Here is a 24,011-nt window from a genome sequence, read left to right as displayed (position 1 = left end):
AGCAGAAGTGGTCATGGTGTTTGGAGTAACCCTTTAAGCATCTGGAACAACTGGCATTTAGTGAACCTCTTCAGGTACTTTGAGATCCCTGTCCTCCAAGCAGTGACTTATCTTCCTGTAGGCGATTGATGTGTTATGATGAAGATGGGATATATACCATTATTTCACACATGTACTTTGTTTTTCCCTATGCATCGTCACACCTTCTTACAGATTTGGCAGCCCGTAAGCTGCCATATAAATAGATTGTCGTGCTTATATATAGAATGTATATGCTGCATGTACACAGAATGTATATGCTGCATGTACACAGAATGTATATGCTGCATGTACACAGAATGTATATGCTGCATGTACACAGAATGTATATGCTGCATGTACACAGAATGTATATGCTGCATGTATAAAGCATGCATGTACTGCATGTATATAGAATGTATGTGATGTATGTATATGGAATGTGTGTATACAGAATGTAAATGCTGCATGTATATAGAAGGTATATGATATAAACAGGTGAATACATTAGTGAGCTATCTACTTAACAGCTAAAAGAGCAAATATAAAAAAGCCCTTCTTACATTTGCTCTGTCAGTTGTTTAATCGACAAGTCTATAATTTGATACATTCAATTATGACAATCCCAGAAAATAAACGCTAATTAGGGAGTGTTCTACTAAACAGGTGAAAGATCAGAATTAAGAAAAAAAACTCCTTATATTAATGGTGATCTCTCAAACAGCTGTTTTGTAGATAGCTACATAATGTGGTACCCTTATGTGGAATTACCAATGTTAAGGATTGTAAGTTAGGGAACTATCTACTAAACAGCGTCCTATGTAAGTGTCCTTTGAAATTCTTCTTCAGAGTTTTGAAAATTAATTAATTGACATAAAAGCAATTTTTTACCCAAGCACATCTCTACTTCTCATAATTTTACATCTTACCCTCATCCTACCTGCCAAGTTTATTGATAATAAATAGTCTACATTCCAGCTGCTCTACATGTATGTCAAATTACATTTACATTTTTAAACACAATGAAGTATATTAGGTCTTAGCAAAACATTAAACCATGAGGTAATGACACACCTTTAACCAGATTTTCACCTCTTTGATAAAGGGCCAGTTCACCTGCCTGTTTTTCCTCCAAGTAGTTTAAGATCAGGTTACATAGACAAGGTGGAGTAAAAAAAGAAAAAAAAAAAAAAGAATCTCTACTCTAGAAAAATGTACTCAAGCAAACCTCTGGTTCTTTCTACAACCAACTCATCGTGGTAAAGGTGTTCTGCAAATTTTAAATACTAATCCAGGAGCAGAATGGCAGCAACTACTCCGCAATCTGTGCATTCAGATGTAAGTGCTCTACCTTCGGGGTTGCAAGTTTTTACAGCTTTTCCAGATGTGCTGATGATTCCTGAATTGGTGAGTATTACTGGCCTGAATATTTTGCTTCTGTAGTATTGAAACTGGTATTGAATGAGTATAGCTGGAGATGTGTGATTTATAAGGAAAACTGCAACTTCTAGGAAATCTAAATCATCCTTACCCCAATAATCCCCTTTGGAATAAGGTAACAAATTAGCCCCTCCAATAAATGGCAATCTAATTGATTTACAATTTGGTGCTGCTATATCATTCTGATGATTCATGAACTGACTTTTTGATATGAAAATTGAACAGCCACCAATTTTGTTTATGCAAGAGTGAGCTATCAAATCTGGTAAGTCCTGTGTGTTTTAATTTGTGATATAAGTAGGTTGATCTCTATTGAATAAACCTTCTCTGAAATTATTTTTGTGCATGTAAGCAATAAATCTGATGTAAAGATGTCTTTGTGAATTTAGGCTTTTAGGCTTCTGATAGAGGACCTTGAAACATGGCAATAGGTTAGGGCAGGGGTCCTCAAACTCCGGCCCCCCAGATGTTGCTGAACTACAACTCCCATGATTCTCTGGCTATCCATGTAATTCAAAGAATCATGGGAGTTGTAGTTCAGCAACATCTGGGGGGCGGAGTTTGAGGACCCCTGGGTTAGGGGAACCAGATCTCCATTAGAAGTTGAGATGTCAGCAATACATGTCAGATGTCAGCGTAGTATTAGCTAACATACAAACCAACGGTATGCAGTAAATATTCACACTGACAATTAACATCATGACATCAATTATTTGTGTAAACCAAGTCCAGGTATAGGATTCCTTTCAGGGACAGTCTACAACTAAAAACTAGAAAAACCCAAAAAACAGGATGCGCCAAGGACAAAATATATTGGAACCAAAAAATATCAGAAATATTTCGAATTCTGCAAACTCTGTGATAAAGGATGTTAAAACATGGGAGTAGGTCAGGGTAACTAGATCTCCATTAGAAGTTGAGATGTCAGCAATACATTCTATTGAAGTATTAGGTAAGATACAGACCAACGATATGCAATGAATATTCACACTGACAATTAAAATCATGACATTAATTATTTGTGTTAACCATGTCCAGGGATAGGGTCCCTTTTAGGGATAATCTACAACTGGAAACTAGAACAAAAAAACAGAATGCGCCAAGGATAAAATATATTGGAACCAGATAATATCAGATATCTCAGAATACAAACAAAGGAAATACACATTAAAACCTAAATATGTCCCTCTACAATAAAACTGTAAATTATGAGTACCAGATAGATAAAAAAACGAAACAAAAACAAAAAACAGTTCTAACCCGCTCAAGCATAACAAGGAGAAAGCCAGCATGTGGGCAGGGGGGTCGTGGTTCAGTATGAGCAAGAGGAGGAGAGACCAGCGCTCCGTAGCTGGGTGTTCCATGGGGGGATTGGCCGGGGTCATGGCTCTAAGCCTACAAACGAACCTTGGCAGTGGGCCTCTCGGGGGATGCTCGGTGGGGAGGCTAACGAGACCTTTGGCAGGACGGGAGGCATTCTATAAAAAGGCTGGGGCCCCATGCTTCCCTCTCAGGAGCTCACCCCCTCAGTGGGGTAGCATACAGCAAACAGGTTCACGCACTACTTAGGAGACAGCATACTAACAGGTCCCGATATCACTCTCTCTTTCTGTGCAGTATCACTTTCGTACCTTCTTTTCCTTATGTTCATTTTTACGTTATATAACAAAAAAGTATTGGACAGTATATGCTCGAATGAGGGCACAACTAATGTAGCATGACATGTAACAACCGAAATGTATATTGTACCAAAACAAATATAATGTCATCTTTTACGCTGCAACAAAATATCACTGCCTTGTTTGCAATGCCACACTGTATTACAAGTTGTCAATACAAAAATAAAGAGTTTAAGAAAAAAAACTGTCCTGAAATCGTGGGAACTTCAATTTCTTAGTTACATTTGGAAGGAATCAGAAGAACAGAAGAAATAAATCAATAATGCAGAATGCACTTAGGAATCTTGGAGGGAATCCCCTATTTTCAGGTGTGCTGCCTCTTTTATTTTTGTTTAGTTGTATAGCACTGCTTCACTCCCTTTTGTTTTCCAACAGTCTACAACTGGCTTTATTGTAACTGGAAGAGGAAGAGGAAAGCAATATTCTAAATAAGAACTTTACACAGGTTGTCCCTGATTTTAATGCAACCCTGTACCTACAATAACTGTCACCCTCTTTGAAATACTATCTAGTCATAATACCTTGCAGAGTCCACAGAAGGTTTTTATTTATTTATTTATTTATTTTTAAACTGAACAAATGATAAAGTATAAAAAATATTTACTCCACATAGGCTGAGTAATATAAGTATTATCACTGCACATTTTGGTAAAATATAAAAGAAAATGTAAAATATAAAAGAAAAACTTACACAGTGGCGTCTCTAGGATTAATTTTTAGGGGGGGCACATGGTGGGCCAGGGACAAAAGTAGGGGGGCACATTTAACCCCGCCCTTGCCACAGTTTGACCCCGCCCCTGCTACATGTTAAGCCCCACCCCCAACACAATGGTTTTTTTTTCTTTTTTAATAATCCCTGGTGGAGGATTTATTATTTCCCACCAGGGATTATTAAAAAACAAACAAATTTCCCTTGATATAGTGCAATAGTTGCCATGGTATCCACATACACAGTCCATACACACACACACACACAGACTGCTGAGTCCATAGACACACACACAGAAACACACACAGACCACACACAGACTGCTGAGTCCATACACACACATAGACTGCTGAGTCCATACACACACACAGACTGCTGAGTCCACACACACACAGACACAGACTGCTGAGTCCACACACACACAGACACAGACTGCTGAGTCCATACACACACACACACACACAGAGACTGCTGAGTCCATAAACACATACACACACAAACACAGACTGCTGAGTCCATACACACACACACAGACACACAGACTGCCAAGTCCATACACACACACAAGCTTCCTCACTAGCAGACAGACAGACAGACAGACACATACACACACGCATTTTAAGCCTACCTGTCACTGGAGGCTGTTGCTGGGCGGTCAGACAGCCATCTTCTGGCCTTCCCAACAGCAGCAAGGTCTGCTGCTTAACTGTGGCCACGCGCATTAGGCTCCCCTAATAGGAAAGCATTAAATCAATGCTTTCCTGTGGGGAAACAGCTGACGCTGGATGTCTTCATGCAGAGCGTGAGGACGTCCAGTGTCAGTTACCAGACCAAAGGTCTGTTAATATCCTGGCAGTTCCTCCAGTGGCTGTTTGGTAGACAGCCACTGGAGACAGACTTAGTGCTGCAGTGTAAACATTGCATTGCAGCCCGAAGTGGTCTGGGTGCCTATAGTGTCCTTTTAACAAAGATCCATCCAAGGTTGAAAGTTTTTGCCATGCTTACTTTTGGTGGTGGAATAAATAATAACAGGACACTATAGTCACCAGAACAACTACAGCTTAATGTAGTTTTTTGGTGTCTAAAACCTGTCTCCGCAGACATTTTAATGTAAACACTAACTTTTCAGAGAAAAGGCATTGTTTGTATTACTGCCTAGTAACACCTCTAGTGGCAGTCACTCAGACGGCCACTAGAAGTGCTTCCTGGGGCAGTGATGCACAATGTGCAGCACTGACATTCTGTCTCTCCACTCTATACATGGAGGTGCTGAACTTTTCCCATATAGATGCATTGATTCAATGCATCTTTATGAGGAGATGCTATTTGATGCAGCGCTGCATTTCGCACATCATTAGCCTCTCAATGCTTTCCTATGGGAAATCATTGGATTGGCTGAGATCGCCAATTCTAATCATCTCAGCCAAGAAGGCGGAGCCCAACGTAGCTGGACTAAAGGTGAGTTTTCATTCTTTTTGAGTGGGGTAAGGATAGTGGGGCTATACACTAAAAGGTTAGAAATACATGTTTGTATTCCTGACCCTATAGTGTTCCTTTAAGCAATACACCATAGTGGGATGTGTATAATGGCTCTGTGTGATTATGCGGATGGCTAAGTGTGACTGTGTGAGAGATTGGCTGAGTGTAATATGTATGTGTGAAGTTGGTTGAGTGTGATTGGGTGTGTCTGTCTGTGTGTGTATGTGATTGTGAGAGCTGGCTGAGTGTGATTGTTTGTTTGAGGCTTGGCAAAGTATGATTGTTTTGGTTGGATGAATTTACATGTATGCCGGTTTTATATATATGTGTTAAAGAATACCTGATATATGTGTTAAAGAATACCTGATTTGTTAATTGTAAAAAAATATATGGTTTCCTTACTTTCTTTACTACAAAAAAGTAAAGAAACAAGGAGAAGGAAGAGGGAGAGAAAATGGAACAACCAAGGGCACATAGTGGGTCACAGGTACCTAAAGGATATAAACAATAGATCTTTGCAAAAAGCAGTAAAAAAAATAAAGCAAAAATTTTTTAAAACTTTTCCTTTAAGAACACATGTGTTAATAAAATAGTGTTCTGTTACTACAACACCTTAGTGCGCTTCATCCCTCTGTGCTTGACACACCATGCACTGATAACAATACGGAAATAATAATAACCAAAAGTTGGAGTGCTATTTATCAATATCTTGTGCAAAAGGAACAAGATATTATGATCTACCAGTACCAAAATTCTGACGTATTATGACCAATAAGAATAAAACGGGTGGAACACATCTTGCCACATAGCAGACAATATCCTAACGAAGCAAACGTGCAAAATTAGTAGACATTGGGGAATGACGACACAACAGTGGGCAGAGACAGGGAGCCTCGAGATATGAACATATAATGTTGGAGCTGAACTCCAATTTCATTGCAGTATACGATTGTAACAGAACGTTGCTGTTTTTTACTCACACACCTTGTTTATAAGAGGCAATTTTAATTGTATTTTTTTATCGATATGAATAAACATTCTTTCTTTCACCACTTTATCCTGGATAATCGAATTAGAGCATTTTACCACTTTCTATTCTTCTTCAATTGCAAATACCATCTTCTCTATATATATTTTTAATTGTATTTTTACATGTACAGATTGTGAAATGTGGAAAACATTCTGTAAAAAGTGATCACAAGACAAAGACACATAGTTTTATTTTATTTCTATTTACTTTTGCACGTCAAGGATATGTCCTAAGAGGGGAGAGTGGAAATGAAAAGATTTTTCAGTAGTCCAACCACACACTTATTGACAGGCACATATACACTAAGTCACTGATACGCACTCACTCACTGTAAACTCACAGGAAATATAAAATTATCTAGTTGGACCAGCACATTTTTTTTATCGAGCCCTCCTCTTGCTTGACAGCCGACTGCTGGGATAGGATGTCACAAATCCAGGCAGCCTATCACACTGTCTCCAAATTGTGGAGAAGCAATGGGTAGTTTACTCCATGTGATTTCTCCTACACAGTATTGCCCAGCCCCAGGTATAAGCAGCATACCAGGAAATCTCCTACTTTCCTGGTAGGCCAGAACGCCTTGGGATGGGCCTCCTCAGACATGCGGAACACCCAAGGTTTCAGGTAACAAATTATACCTTATTTTACGTTTGTATATTATTAAAGGAGCAATCCATAGAACACTGAATATATATTTTTCTATTTTTTAGTAGAAATATCCCCAAAGAATATTTGTTTTAAATTCTTTATTTTGTTGTGCATTTATTATACAAGATACATTCTATACTAGCAATGCCACAACAGCAAATGCCAGAGTTTTCATAAGCATAGATAGACAATCATATGGCATGGATAGACTGTGCACATTTTTTATATTATATAAGAGTTGACAACAGTATGATGCTAATCTTAACGTGTATATGAAAGAACAATCAGGCTTATCTACCGGTTATGTTACATAAGAGTGTAGCAGACGTTTGTCTAAGGGTGTTAAGGTAAATGCTTGTTCCCGAGGGGACCATCATGTTACTTAGTTTGGTTATTAGGTAGCTTAATAATAAGATGATGAGAGAGTGTTTTGCAAGCTTTTCTACCCCCCCGCCACCCCCCATGCCCGCAAGATGACAGTCAGTGTCCGTGTACCATGTGACCCTTCTCAGTGAGGGATCAAGGAAGGATGACAGCTTGAAATTCTCTGTAGTGATTTCTTGCCAGGTAAGTGTCTAAGTGGTAGACCTCCTGTAGTGGACTTGTGTCTTTTCCGTCGTATGCAGGATGCGGAGCTTAGTAGTTGGGGTGATCCGATGTGTTATCTCCGCCGACGCAGGCAGTCCGCTCCGGTTTCTTTTTTTTGCCCCTTACGTTTGGGTTTGGGAAGTACGGCAGAGGAGGCCAGCACGTTGGTACAGTGTTCCTTGCCAAGGATTGTAGGTTGAAGCATGTTAGTGCCGTGTTGTGTGTTAGCAGATCCCTGCTCTTAAGTTGGCATGCTGTGTCTTTGGCTGCTCTGCCAGTTTTGGCTCGTCCTAGGACCGGGCTTTGTGCTTTTTGTGTGGTCGTAGCAGGTAGCTGCCAGTTCATGTTTAGTTCGCGCTGGCATATCGTTGGTGCGGAGTCAAGTGAGTGGGGGAGCTTCCCTCTAGTATAAGTGGCTCTGCACGTGGTCTCCGCCATCTTGTGTGCGGCCTCCGTGCTCTAGTTTAACCCTTCTGCGGAATGGAGTGCTGGTGGTATCGCATTCACAGGGGGCCACGGGGTGGGGACCGGGATCACCCCCACCGGCCCAGAGGGGGGGGGGGAAACGGGGCCACACCCGCCTAACTTCGTGTCTCTGGTCGACAGCTGGTAGGCCGGATAGCAGGGCAGCGGCCGTCCGTCCCGCTCACCGCCCAGGCGCTCTCCATCTTGGGTGACGGTGAGCACCCCTCCGAGGGACTAAAACTGTGCAGCAAGCCTCTCCTCAGAACCAGGGTGTCTTCAGCTCGGTCACAGCTGCCAGTCGTCAAGTAAGTGCCGGTCTTGGGCGTTTTTAGGGCCAAAACCAGTAGAAACTGCAGGAGCTGTTCTGGTGTGCGACCGTTCGGCTCGGCGGTGCGGCCCCGCCCCCCCCAAAGAATATTTGCATGTCAAATTTTTATAAAACTTATTTAAACATAATATATGCATGTATTTTACTTGCATGTTTTCTCTGGGACTGCATGAAAAAAAATAGCTTGGAAAAGCTGCAGATCTCCTGTCTGCAGCATTTGCAGGTCCTCCCCAATTTCTGGCACAAATTGAAAGTTGGCCAATCAGATATTTCTCGTTGAGAAGGCACTGTGGTGGAGGCACAAGTGAGCGTCCGTGCAATCATGTCTTTCCAATGCTTCTCAATGAACCAGGGGATAGCCAACCCGGCAGTCTGATTGACTTCCAATGATAAAAGTGTGATTTCTATTAAAATTGGCATTTTTATAAACTTTTGAAAAATTTAAGCTGAAGTGCTTTATGTAATAGAATTAACACCGTGAGTCAAGTGTAGTGGATCCAGGAGCTAGTTCACTAAAAAAAGGGCTATTTGTTAAAATGTCACTAGTGTTGACATATATTCGGATACAAATAGATCAAGTAATTCAGGATAAATAGCAGCACTTATATATATGGTGTGTGTGTCTTTAAATCTGCTAGAGACAGCATCAGTTTGATACACACCAAATGCTACTCTTTTTATATTTTAGTATTTTTAATGTTTGACACAGTCATTTTGCCTAATAAAAGTTGATTAATTTTTATCCATCAGCCTTAATTTATTGGATTTAAGTGTCTTCATACGATACCGATTTTACTGCATTATAGAATACAGTTATATATACTGTATCTCTATCCTATAAGGTTTATATCTTTGTACTACAAAGTATAACATCTGGTACATACTCCATTTATTCTGTCTTTACAGATTTAAAGACGTATATACCATATATTACTGTGATACTATACATTAATTCCATTACAACATAGGAAGCAGTTCCTCATACTGTTTTCCTATACATTAAGTGGTTTAAATCTTTTTCACACAAAGTATAGCATTTGGTGTGCATCAAACTGATGCTGTCTCTAGCAGATTTAAAGACACACACACCATATATATAAGTGCTGCTATTTATCCTGAATTACTTGATCTATTTGTATCCGAATATATGTCAACACTAGTGACATTTTAACAAATAGCCCTTTTTTTAGTGAACTAGCTCCTGGATCCACTACACTTGACTCACGGTGTTAATTCTATTACTTTATCTTTCTAGACAGATTTTTGGTGACATTTCTGCCTATATCCAGTTTTGAGCAATTCACTTTAAGTCAGACTCCCTCATCCCTGTGTGTTGCATTAGGCATACCAGACTAACCTAATTGAAGTGCTTTATGATTTTGGTGCTTTCCTATAATAGATTTTCTCTGAAAGATCTGCTTCTTAGTCTATCCCACTAACCTTGCTGGGGTGTGCTATATAATGATAAATTACAAAAGATAGTAATAGAATGTTATTTTATGTTGTAGCAGTCCTTAAAGTACAAAAGGAAACAATGTGTGTGTACACCAACCACAGTGTAATAAGTGCTTAATTTATATCAGCAGAAAGAAACGTTCCTGTATAGGATAAGATGTCCGATAATATCCCAAAAGACTTCCTCTTGTCTTCCACACAGTATAAGCAAAAAAAAGGGGATGATCTGCTGAACCAATCACAAATAAAACAACATAGCGTATAACTGTGTATAAAGGCAAATTGTGAAAATTGCATTCACAAGTGGCCACTCACACTTTTACTGAAGTTTGCAAGCCTTCAATATTTTTCTTTCTCAAAATGGAAATTCCAAATCTTCTGTCTGGGTTAGAATCTCCATAGATGTATTTACATATATGTGCTCGAGAAAAAAAATATATATATAAAAAATGAGATGCACATTCAGAGAGAAGTACAAAATTAGTATTTAATAACTTACATCAAGATATAAAATCATCAGTGTAGTTCCTCTATGTCACCACCAGGGGTCCTACGCATTTCATCCAACAAAATAGGACTTCCTCAGGGACTTGTGTGGTGTGTGATCAACAGGTACAAATGAACAAACAATAAACAATAAAATTCCCCTCCCTCACAGTCCTTATATACATCCCTCATTGTCCACATAAACACCATATTCTAAATAATATTCAAAACTATGCTACAACTTTATTCTTTTTTTCTCTTCCAGATTTTTGGTGGCCTTGTATGGATTTTGGTGGCATCGGCCAGAGTAATAGACCCTTTATCACAAGGATGGATTATGTTTGTCTCCGTAACGCTGTTCGTTTTTACATTTATAACTCTAATATTGTATGCTGCTGGAGTTCACAAAAGGAAGTCACTTTGGACAACTTTTGTAAGTACATTTTGAACACTATCTACTGGTATATATGTTATATTTATATAATTATTGAGGGTATATATACTGGATATGAGAAACAACCTTCTTACCCTTTTAACTTTAAGGCAAGCCCACAATGCCATTGTTTCTGCCCCCCTTGTATTTTTTTTTTTTTACATTTTGAGAATTTAAAAATATTTGAGCTATTTGTAAATCTCTATGCTGTTACAACCATTTAGAGGTTGTATAAATGTAGGTCTCTTAGTACCTGAGGCCTTTATATAATAACAGTGGTTAATAGATAATATATGTAATAGACTTGTGCATTTGGTTTCAAATAACTTGAAATTTGTGAGAATTCTGGGCATTTGGCAGTAAGTCCAAATTGTGCAACTCCAAAACTTTATATTTAAAATATTACGCTATTGTATTTTTCTTCTGTCTGTTACTGCATATCCATCACTAAAAGTCACTGAAGTTGATATTACAAGGCTATATGCTATTGAGACCGGAACTTGCTTGAAGTTCTATAGCATTAATTTGTTGCGTGTTTTCACTTATTGAGAAATACATCTCTTTTTTTTTTACTGTACATACGGACAAAGTTTCAAGCTCAGTAAGAAGCAAGAGTATATGGTGAAAAGTGAACCTTTTGGACTGTGTCCTCTAAACTTTTTCATAATTGTCTGTTTAAATATACTATTGTTTGATGATTTAGGTAGTGTTTCATTTCCCTGGGTTGTGAATCCAGTGTTTGTGTAATAATGCACGTAACATTTGTATTATCATAATGTTATGAGCAGTTTAACATGCTGACAATCATTTAAGTGACAGCAGAATGTCAAAGAATTCACAAGAGCACAGTATTTTTAAAGCTCCAACATTGCAAATATCACTGCGATGACTAAAGTTACGGGGAAATAAGAGTTAATAATAATGGAATTAGGTTTGAAAGGCTTAGGTTTGAGGAGGTTTGGAATTAGAACTTATGGTCCTTTAGGGTTAATGGTTTTTGGGTTTGAAATCACCTGCTTTCAAATTGCTGTGGACTGCATCTCCCATTGGACTTGCAATGACCAGCACCTCAAGTGTCCACAAGAGTTAGGAATTACCCTCCATGCTCTAAGGATACAATAACAGCATGAAGTGCATACACTGATGTGACCAGAGGTAATGATGGAAGTCATAAGCATCTCTTTAATGGTTCTGCTCTTTTGAATGACTTGCCATATGGGAGTCTCTGTAACCGCAGGTAGTCATTGTAAGACAGCAATTTAATGTCACCATTTCTGAAATTATTAGTAACTTGCATTTTGAGCTTAGATGGTCACTTTTTTTTTTTATTCATATCTTCTTAAGACAAAGAAGATAGACAGCGTAGTTCGTGTTTATACTTTCTTTCTGTTTTTAAGCTTTTTATGAATTTCCAGCCTATTCACTGACTATATTCCAAGAGAACTAAAGTATATTTGCTATCATCTAACAGTAAGGGTTAGAACCAGATTGTAAATTTGTAGTCCATATAAGGCCCAGGCTATGGCTGTGAATGGGCCATCTTTGTGCTGGCATGGGATCAAAAGATCTCCAAGCTTAGCCCTGTACCCCCTTAATTTGTTGAGGAAACTTCATGATCTGCTCGTCCAGGGCTGCTATGAAGAATCTTGGGGCCCCTTACACAGCTCAAGGACCGTGTCTGCCAACAAGGATAAGTAAAGTGCATGCAGTGTGCATGTGTAATGAATGCAGTGTGTGTGTTTAGTGGAGGTAGAGGGTGTGTGTAAGTAAAGTTAAAGCAGTGTGTGTATAGTGGATGGAGTGTGTGTGTAAATAGTGGATGCAGAGTGTGGGTGTGTGCATAGTGGATGCAGTGTGTGTAGTGGATACATTGTGTGTAGTGGATGCAAGGTGTGCGTAGTAGATGAAGTGTGTGTTTGTATGTAAAGTGGATACTCTGTGTGTATAGTGGATACAGAGCGTGTGATTATATATGCAGAGTGTGTGTGCGTGTAGTAGATGCAGTTTGTGTAGTAGATGCAGTGTGTGTGTATAGTGGGTGCAGTAAATGCAGAGTCAGTACTGGATGCAGTGTATGTCATAGATGCAGTGTATATGTAGAGGATGCTATATCAGTAGTGTATGCAATGTGTATATTTGCAGTGGATGCAATGGATGTGCGTAGTGGATGTAGTAAGTGTAGCTGATGCATTGTGTGTGTGTTTAGTGGTTCCAGCGTGTATAAGTAGTAGAAAAGTGTGTGTAGTGGATGTATTGTGTGTAGTGGATGCAGTGTCAGTAGTGGATACATTGTGTGTGTGTGTGTGTGTGTGTATGTGTGCTTAGTGGATGCAGGGCCGCCATCAGGGCGTGACAACCATCTTCTAATCCCAAAAGTCCTCTAAACAACCTTCATTCGCTACACAAACACTGTATCCACTACACAAACACATACTGCATCCACCTCACAAGTACACACTGCATCCACTACATACACAGTACAGTAATCCACTACATACATTGCATTCACTGCATACACACTGCATCCACTACACACAGCATCCACTACAAAAACACACACTGCATCCACTACACAAACACACACTGTATCCACTACACAAACACATACTGCATCCACCTCGCAAGCACACACTGCATCCACTACATACACAGTACAGTAATCCACTACACAAACACATACTGCATCCACCTCACAAGCACACACTGCATCCACTACATACACAGTACAGTAATCCACTGCAAACACATTGCATTCACTGCAGACACACTGCATCCACTACACACAACATTCACTACACACTGCATCCACTACACACACTGCATCCTGTACATCCAGATTGCATTTCTATGTAGCAATACCCACTCTCTATATATATATGTTTTGGGTATAGAGCTGTATTGGCTGTACCACCCTGATGGCGGCATTGTGTACCTCTGTTGGGTAAGAATTACTTTGAAAGCTGAAAGGTGCCCTTACAAACCGTTTTAGCGCCTGACATGTTTTGTATACATGAGTGTAACTAATAATATATCCCAGCAACCCCCTCAGCTTTCAGTTGCAGTAACCTCAATCACTAGAGGAGATGCTCTCCTGGGAGGGTAAGTCTAAGCTGGGCCGTTGTACTCTGGAAATATTCATGAGACCCACCACTTGATTTTGTTACTTTGTACGTATCTGCATTGATTGCTTGTAATGTCTTCAATAAAATAATAATTTAACCCAAATCATGTATTTGAAAGATATTCTAAGTAGCAATAATAAATGTATGTCTTTATTTCAGGTAACATATATTTTGTTTTTCAGGATGCCTTCTATCACTTTGTTTCTTCTCTGTTTTACCTAAGCGCGGCAGTTTTGCAAGCTTATGTCACTGTAGGTTTAAGTTATCAGATCCTAAACGACTTTAAGACTTACCAACTAAATATTGCAGCAGTGGTAAGTACCCTAATTATGTCTTTAAATGCTCTTATAGACAATAGAAAAATAAAGTCTCTAAATTGAACACATGATTAGAAAACCCCTTAGAGCACTACACCTAAAAATGAATGGCGGTTTGCCGTGAGCACTGTACAAGGCTGTTGCCCACTTACAGTTATTTTCAAGTTTGCTACCTGTTAAAGGCATGCAGTGAATATTGTATACAAACTATAAAAGCCACACCTCAGATATTGGCTAGATTTGTTTATAATGAATTGACCATGCTGGAGGTTTTCTGTGTAATACCTGAGAGCACTTCCTGAGTCTGCTGATATCTCATGTAACACAGAGACTACCTGTTCCCAGCATTAAGGAATCCTGTCAGACAGGTCGTGACACATGCTGGGTTGTAGAACGTGGAAGAGGTTGTCAATACACAGTCTTTCATGTAGAAAAGCAATAAAGTACCCTAAAACCAAGAGTATAAAGCAAAATGAAATGGAAACTAAATGCCCAAAAGTGAATATTTGTTTAATGCATTTAATGTATTGGTGCAAAAAATAAAAAGTAATTTTAAAAAATTTCCACAAATTTTTCCGAAATCTTGAAAATGTTCAGTTTGTTGGGCCTACTTCCTTACCATCCAATCAAACTCTTCTTACCTACGCAGGACACATTTATGTTTCCAAAGATTCTTATTACAATTGGCGGATTTACTGAGATTTATGGCTTTTTATTAAAAAAACTAAACTTATTAGTTGAAGTTCCATTTATACCACTAAAATGGTGACTTGCTATATAAAGCTATTGCAGGCTAAATGTCTTGTCAGGCTCAGCCAAACTTTTTATGATGTTGATTAGAGTTATATTCCACATAAGCTGTTTAGGAAGGGTCTGCATTATACCAGATAAATATTCAAACTCCCACTAGCCTCAGCTTTCACTACGTCTGGAATCTTACCATAGTATATCAGTTGGCCAATCCATGACTCAAATACGCAACCATACACACAGAGAAAAACAACACATTTTTATCTACATTAACATTTTTAAAAAGAAAGGATACATGGTCTTTGCACAATAACACTTCAGTAAGATGAAGTGATTATAGTGCGTAAAGTGACCCTTTAATTTCATTCATGCCACCATGGGAAAATTTGATTCATTCATTTAATTCATTTGATGAACGGTGACCTATTCTGATGGTTCTAGCAAGAGAAGCGAGGTGAAGAGATTGACCTAAAAACATGTTGAGAAGCATTTGCTAAATTGCTCAAGAGGACACGAGGGGGAACCTTTGGCCAACATAATAATATAATAATAATAATATATAATTAAATATAATAATAAATAATATACAGATAATATATCCATACCAATCTATTACTCAGTTACACATGTAGATTTCTGCATAATGTAAAACTCAAATGTGACTTTACTTTAGTGCGAATAAAATCTTAATGAGAATCCTGTTTTTATGGTTATTTTTTTCTTTTATTTTTTAGGTGTTTGCCTACTTTGCCACATTTGTGTATGTAATTCATGCTGTTTTCTCGCTGCTGAGATGGAAAAAAAGTTAATAATTCCACATGATTCATGGACAAATCCAGCAAAAAGACCAACTTAATACAGATTAAAATGTTACTGAATTATTTTCTATAGTTTAATATTGATGATATTGTCAGTATGTTTTGTGTATTTAGGGGGCTTTTTGATGTACATTTTGTTTTCAGTCAAAATATCTACAATCATGCCAAACCTTAAACATGCAGATACTTAATCTGTATTTTATAGATTGTTCCACGTGTTAAAATGAATGCAGTTCACATAGTATTAAATGACTATTGCAATACATCATTCAGCCATTGTTTTACTGATATGTAATGGAATATAACTGGAGGTTGAAGGGTTGTTGTATTATATTAATATATGTATAAATAAAGCATTTTTTGACATTAAACACAAGATTTGTATTGCACTTTTTGCATATGTATATGTATATTTATTTTTTATTTTCTTGCACGTGATATTTATATAGTAAATGTGTGTATTAACAAGTGCATTAGGGATTGCCTGGCATGGGCACAGTCGAGCTACGCTTGGGTTGAATTTCTGCTCTGGGTACCCTGTCCACCAGAAACTCTAAATTTTAGAGCCAAAGTGACCTTCACAAACATTGCAAAAGGGTCTCAGTTGAATTAATATTAATTAAAACAATTTCTATAAACCTTAATGGGGACTTCTATAGATACATTTTTTGAAAAGTTGTTCTAACAGATTGTGATAATTTCTGATGATCCAAACTAATTACATTGAGGCCATAGTAGTAAACTTTTCTCACCCTCCCATTTATTTTTCACTACCTCAGTTGCCTCCACTCATTTAAAATAGCCCTTCCGCTCCTCCCCCAGTTCATTACTCATGCCTCTGCTTCTTTCTTTCCCTGATGCTGACCTAGAGTCTGGTTGCCCAGGGCTCTAGGCATTGTGCATCCATGGCCTCTGGTTCTGTGAGTGGTGCATGTGTGTGTTGGCTGAGTGTTGTCTGCATGGGAGAGGCTGAGTGTGTCTGTGTGTGCTGGCTGGGTGTTGGGTGTGGTGACTAAATTGTGTGGTTTCTGAGTGTTGATAAGTGTTGTGTGTGGTGCTTATCTTCCATGGTGGTCGATTGTGCAGGCTCCCTGGTGGTACACTAGAGGTTGAGCTAGATCCTTGTTGATTCAGTGTGAGGTGCATCCCTAGTGGCCTGGTGGGGGAGCTCCATTGCCTACACCTATATCAGTTGCAGATCACTTTTAAATGTTCTTGCACAGTTATGGCATTCAATCAATGAATCAGAGCACCAACACCAACTCTCCCTCAGTGAAGGGAAGAGGCACAGTGCCATGCAGGAAGATCTTTCGATTTCCCTGCCCGCTTGAGGAGGTCCCCTCGGCTACCACCTTGGTTGCCCAATGGCTCTATTCTGGCCTATTGCAGTCTATAATTAATGTGGCAGTGAGGCTCATCTTCCTGTCCGCCCGCATGTCCCATGCCTCACCCTTCTGTCAGTTCCTGTATTACATTGTTACATAGTTACATAGCTGAAAAGAAACTTGCGTCCATCAAGTTCAGCCTTCCTCACATTTATTTTTCGCTGTTGATCCAAAAGAAGGCAAAAAAAAGCACAATTTTGCAACAAGCTAGGAAAAAAAATCCTTCTTGACCCCAGAATGGCAGTCAGATTTATCCTTGGATCAAGAAGTTATTACCCTACATTGAAAGATTATATCCTTGAATATTCTGTTTTTGCAAGTATGCATCTAGTAGCTGTTTGAACATCTGTATGGACTCTGATAAAACCACTTCTTAAGGCAGAGAATTCCACATCCTTATTGTTCTTACAGTAAAAAAACCTTTCCTTTGCCTTAGACAAAATCTTCTTTCTTCCAGTCTAAACGCATGACCTCGTGTCCTATGTAAAGTCTGGTTTGTGAATATAGGAACCACATCTGCTTTCCTCCAATCCTCCGGAACACTTCCTGAAAGAAAAGAATCTTGAAAGATTAAAAACAGAGGTTCACTTATTTCTACACTTACTTTCTTAAGTACTCGTGGATGGATACCGTCAGGCCCTGGAGCTTTGTTTATATTAACTTTCCTTAGTTCTGCAGCACCTTGTCTTGAATTAACCAATTACAATTATTCTGCAAATGTTTAGTAGCAATCATTTGCACATCTATTGCCATGGGTTCTTCCTTAATATATACGGAGGAGAAATAGTTATTTAAAATTCCTACCTTTTCCTGGTCTTCATTAACTAACACCCCCGTATCAGTTTTTACTGTACAATTTTGCAGTTTTTTAGAATTTATGTACTAAAAAATGCTTTGGGGTTGGTTTTGCTCTCTTTAGCTATCATTTTTTCATTTTGAAGTTTAGCAAATCTAATTGCCTTTTTGCACGCAATATCTTTTATAAGACGCATCTGATTTGTCCGATTTAAATGCTTTAAATGCCCTTTTCTTATTTTGAATCTCTAGTTTTACTTCTCTACTAAGCCACATTGGTTTTCATTTGTTTCTTTTATATTTATTTCCCAATGGTACATACTGAGAAATGTACCTTTCTAATATTTGTAGGAAGATGATCCATTTATCCTCAGTGTTCTTTTCACTAAAGAGTTTATGCCAGTCAATATATTGTAAAGCTGCCCTTAACTTATTGAAATTGGCCTTTTTAAAATTATATGTTTTAGTATACCCCATGTGCTTTTGTTTTTTTGAGTTTATTTCAAAGGACACTATATTGTGATCACTATTTCCCAAGTGCTCACCGTGCCGAAGTGCCCTTCGCCACTTGTGTCTGGAGGGGACTACTGGCTAGCCTCCTGCCTTCCGACTATGACCCCTGTGCTGATAGCTGTATTTCACCCTGCAGAAAGGTTTATTTGTGTATTTCTGCCGGGTGTTCAGGACTTTCAGTATGTGAGTAGTGCTACCCCAGATAGCTATGCCATGGATATATAAAGGGTATAGTACAGAAACATATACCAATGGGGGCGCCACAATCACCAAACGTGAGTATAATTACCATATATTTCTCATGATGACCATATTGGAGATAAAAAGTGAAGATATATATAGTGAAGCACTTAATGACACAATATAAAACAATAAAAACTGAAGTATACACTCACAAGGAAGATGGCACAAAGAGACATATATCTAATTGTACAAACACGCTTGTCAACCCCTTCAGGGTTCAGTTCCCTTTAAAAACAGGTCCAATGTCAATGCCTTCTAGGGATGAGTCCTTTCTTTATAGGTCTGTATATAAAGAGGCACCAGGCAAGGATGACAGGTGTAAGTCAAGTCTTCAGGGGATATTGGCAAGCTTCTCCGCTCAACGCGTTTCGTCTCTGCGACTTTTTCAAGAGCTATGAGTTCTCGGTAGTTCCAGCTTTTTAAATCATCAATTTTGCGCCGCTTTTTCGCCTGACACGCAAAAAAACTTTATTGCTGCTGTATGCCCGAGGACATTAGTCAATGTCAGACCACTTGATCTGACTGACTATTATGAGCAATCGCTCATCTAGTCAAGGCAAAAAAACGGAGTGAAAAAGTCTCTTATACAATCTTAATATGCCAGTACAAAATACATTCATATATTCTTAAAAATAATATAAAACTTAATAGCATCAATCAATTTTATTCAAAATACTTCTAAAAAAAACTTTTGATGTTGCAGAGTACAATATAGTACCAATACAATTCATACATATAATTAAAAATAACACATCATATATTATTTTCTGAAAAACACATCAAAAAAAGTAAGGAGAAAAGATGTTCCAAAATTTCGAGCTGGAGAGCATGACAGGGGCACCAAATGCAGGAACTTTATATCAATTAAGAAAAATAAAATAAAATAAAATAAGAATAGACTGGGCTTAAAACTTAGATTTAAAAAGATACCAATAATGAGAAAAAAATTTGCGTGAAAGTGCGATATAAGATATAAATATATATAAATATATCTATAATGAAAATCCCGTCTTTCCTACAAGGATACAAAATTTGAGAAAATTAAAAACCTTTAAAACATAAATAGGTGCATAATTAATCAATCCATAAAAAACAACAGATCAATATCCACATTTAAACCACTAGGGGAGGAAGTTTTAAGTCTATGTATCCATTCTGTTTCTTTCATAGCTAAAGCTTTCTCAATATCTCCTCCTCTCCAGTGGGGGGTAATTGCATATATCCCTATACATTTAAAATCCTGGAAGTTAAAATCAGGGAACTTTATACAGTGTCTAGGGACGCTGTGTTTTATATTTCCTCTTTTAATGCCATTAAAATGTTCCTGGATTCTAACATGTATTTTCCTTATCATATGTCCCCCATATTGAATGCCACATTTGCATTCAAGAAGATAAATTACATTCTTTGTTTGACAATTTATAAAATGTTTAATTTTAAAATTCTCTTTAGTTGCGGTACATTTAAATTCTGTTGTTTTTTGTTTTTGAAATTTACATGTACTACAGTGCCCACATTTAAAAAAACTTTTTGGCTTTTCCCTAGGGAAATTATCAGCATTATTACCTGAAGGAGTGGCTTCCTTAGAAGATTGAATGCAGGGTAAAGTACTAGGTGCTAGAGCGGATTTTAAATTCTGTGTTTTTTTGTAAATAATTTGTGGTTTAGTCGGTAAAATATTTTTAAAAAATGTATCCTGTTTTAAAATTGGCCAAAATTCCTTAATAATTTTCTTTATCTCATGTGCCTTATTGTTGTATCTTGTAATGAAGGAAGTACTGAAATCTCTGTTTATTTTTCCGGGAATTTTTAAATTATTTTTACTTTTTGAGTTCTTTAGAAGTTGAGTTCTATCCTTATTGTCTATTTCTCTTTTAGATTTGTTCAACAGTTGAGGAGGGTAATGTCTATCTTCAAACTTTTTATTTAGAATCTTCACCTGTTCATTAAAATCTGACTTTTTTGTGCAATTCCTGAGGAGTCTTGTCTGTTGGCCCTTTGGTATATTTTTCAGCCAATTTGGGTGATGACAGCTTGAGAATTCTATAAAACTATTGCCATCTGTAGGTTTAAAATAAGTTTTGCTACAGACGTCTCCTGAGGGCACGAAGAAAGAAAGATCTAAAAAATTGATGGGCTGGGTCTGAATTACAGCGGTAAAACGTAATCCATAAAAATTAGAATTAATATACATTAAAAATTCTTCTAGCAGCAATCTATCACCTTCCCAGATAATTAAAACATCGTCGATATATCTTTTCCAGATCACCAGGTTTGCCCCATATGGATTCTGTTTCCATATGTTCTGTGCTTCCCAGTCCGCCACAAATATGTTGGTGTAACTGGGTGCGAACCTGGTGCCCATGGTTGTTCCACAAGTTTGTAGGTAATACATACCGTCGAACCAAAAAAAATTGTGAAAAAAGATAAAACAAATCATATTTAGAATCAAAGTGGCTTGTGCTTTATGCATACACAAATCTTTTTCTAAAGCTTCCTTTATTGCTTGAATGCCCTTTTCATGATCGATAGACGTGTACAGGGATGCAACATCCACCGTGGCCCAAATATAATTTTCTTTCCAGGCTATGCCTTCAACTTCAGTAATAATCTGGTTGGAATCTTTAATATAAGAGGGGGCTTCCGAAACATATTTTAGCAGGAAAGGGTCTACATATTCAGAGACATTGCCTGTTAAAGAGCCAATGCCGCTGATTATGGGCCTTCCCGGAGGATTCTCCATTGACTTGTGAATCTTTGGAAGGTGATAAAATATAGCCATTTTTGGAAACTTAATCAAAAGATAATTAAATTCCTCCTTTTTAATAATCTCACTGTCAATGCCCTCCATCAACAAATTAAAAAGTTCCTTTTTAAAAGACTCCATGGGACTTGATTTTAAAACAGTATAGGTGTCTTTATCATTCAGAATCCTAAATGCTGCATGCATTTAATCTTCACGATTTAAGATGACTGTACCTCCTCCTTTGTCTGCCTGTCTTATTACCAACTCGTAATTTTCTTTTAACTTTTTTAAGGCTATTTTCTCTTTTCTCGTTAGGTTATCTCTTTCCTTTCTGGAGAAAAGGTTTATTTGTGTATTTCTGCCGGGGCGTTCGGGACTTTCAGTATGTGAGTAGTGCTATCCCAGATAGCTATGTCATGGAGCCTCTTCGTGTAACGAAAGACTATGGAAAAGACTTTGGCTCCATGGCGATTGAATTGTATGTATGTGATCTGGGCGCCATTCGGTAATAATGTGCGCTCAGATCTAAGCTCTCTGGGGATATGTTGCATATATATGTTTTATGTAGTAATTGTAACATTGTGTAATTTTATGTATTTTTGTAACCATGTGGTTAATGGAGTCTTGCCTCTGTCCTGGGAGATAATTTGATTACTTCCCAATTATCTCCAGGATAGAGAGGAGGGATTGTGATGTCACTGTAGGAGTGTTTTGTTTGTATTGTCTGTGATTGGCTAATATCCAATATGTGTCCCATTGTTCCATCATGTCCCCTAGGGGAGTGTCCACCTGGTGGACACTTGCATAAATACCGGGCAGGTAGCCCTCAATAAACCAGACCTACTTGCACCTTTGTTGAAGCCTTGGCTCATGTTTGGGGGAAGGGATACCTACACTCTGGGGATTGCTATGATCACTTACTCCCCAGAGTAAGCTCTTGTAAGAGCATGATTTGTTCCTGCTATGCTCTCTGGATTTAGGAGAGGTTCACCCACTGGGAGCTGGATCCTGGTCGTGGATCCAGGGTGGGTGAGAGACGGCGAGACCCCGGTGCAGCTGCATCGCTGGAAGCGGGGTCCGCAGTGCTGATGGTGTCGGTTGGAGTGCTTGGAGTCCTCGGCAAGCGCTAGGAGCATCGATTGGCGTAGGTACTCGGTCAGAGTGCCAGCGGTCCGTCACACTCACCTACTTGAATGCTGGTCAAAAGATCAACGTTGTTTGTTAAAACCAGGTCCAGACAAGCGTCCATTCTAGTTGGTGCTTGTACAAGTTGTGACATGAAGGTGTCATTTAACAAGTTTAAAAACCTAATTCCCTTTGCTGGGCTACTAGTACCTCTGTCCCAATTTATGTCCGGGTAATTAAAATCTTCAATAATTAAAGTGTTACCCAGATTTGCAGCTTTCTCAATTTGCTCAAACAGCTGTTGTTCCTCATCAATATTAACATTAGGTGGTTTATAACATATCCCAACCAATAGTTGGTTTCCCTTCTTTTCCCCCAAGCAGATATTTACCCATAAAGCTTCCAAATTTTCCTCATCCCATTCCACTTGCTTAAGATTTGGCTTTAACTCATAGTTGACATACAAACATACCCCACCATCCTTCTTGTTTTTCCTATCCTTCCTAAATAACATGTACCCATTTAAGTTAACTGCCCATATTGACTTCCAGTAAGATGTAGGGCACAATATAAAATTCTGTTTCTTGCTTTCAAATCTCTACATAATGCTACCCCCACCTGTCTATCCTCCCTAATACACAAGTTTGCTCCATCTAGGCCTCTATGCTGTGCCGAAGACCTACGTCTATCCTCTGTTACTCCCTCCTCTGATGCTCACCTTCAAGACTTCTCTAGAGCAGTGGCGTACTAAGGGCGGGTGGAGGAAGCGGTCCGCCCCGGGTGCAAACAAGCAGGGGGTGCCACCAGGGCTGGCCAGGCTTGGGAGTCTGTGAGCTGTGTGGCTGCACCGGGTGCCATAGTAGCAGGGGCGCCAGGCAGCCGACACAGCTCACATGCAGGGGCTGGGAGCAGGAGCAGGAAACCTGGCTCAGCTGGCTGCACGGAGAGTTGGGGGCGGAGCTAGACTGGCCGTGGGGGCGGAGCCAAGTCGGAAGCATGGGCGGGGCTAAATGCAGCCTCTCTCTGATCACACCGAGGGAAAGCAGGAAGGAGTCCCTGCTTCCCCAATTCCAACACAGCAGGGGCTGAGTCTATTCCTCCTCCTCCAGCCCAAGCTTACTGTAAGTGAGAGAGTGTGTGCTGTGTGTAACTGTGATTGTGACTGTCTTTGACTGTGTGTGTGAGTGTGTGACTATCTGTGACTGTGTGAGTGACTGTCTGCATGTGAATGTCTGTGTGACTGTATGTGTGTGTGAGACTGTCTGTCTGTGACTGTGCGTGTGTGTGACTGTCTGTGACTGTGTGTGTGTGTGACTGTCTGTGTGTGTGTGTGTGTGTGTGTGTGTGACTGTCTGTCTGTCTGTGACTGTGTGTGTGTGTGTGTGACTGTCTGTGACGGTGTGTGTGACTGTGACTGTGTGTGTGACTGTGTGTGTGAG

General features: G+C 38.9%; 1 protein-coding gene across 1 annotated transcript; it reads left to right on the top strand.

Moving 5' to 3' along the window:
• The first annotated feature begins 1,224 nt into the window (after nucleotides 1–1,224).
• On the top strand, nucleotides 1,225–16,154 carry LOC134585889 (myelin and lymphocyte protein-like). Its single transcript, XM_063441371.1, has 4 exons — nucleotides 1,225–1,425; nucleotides 10,591–10,758; nucleotides 14,063–14,194; nucleotides 15,682–16,154. The coding sequence occupies exons 1-4, from the start codon at nucleotides 1,321–1,323 to the stop codon at nucleotides 15,754–15,756; spliced, it is 480 nt and encodes a 159-aa protein (XP_063297441.1). The 5' UTR covers nucleotides 1,225–1,320; the 3' UTR covers nucleotides 15,757–16,154.
• The last annotated feature ends 7,857 nt before the right edge of the window (nucleotides 16,155–24,011 follow it).

This window comes from Pelobates fuscus, chromosome 2, assembly GCF_036172605.1.
Source record: "Pelobates fuscus isolate aPelFus1 chromosome 2, aPelFus1.pri, whole genome shotgun sequence".
NCBI classification, from domain to species: domain Eukaryota; kingdom Metazoa; phylum Chordata; class Amphibia; order Anura; family Pelobatidae; genus Pelobates; species Pelobates fuscus.
Note: the sequence above shows the minus strand (reverse complement) of the source record. Positions and strands in the feature narration are given on the sequence as shown.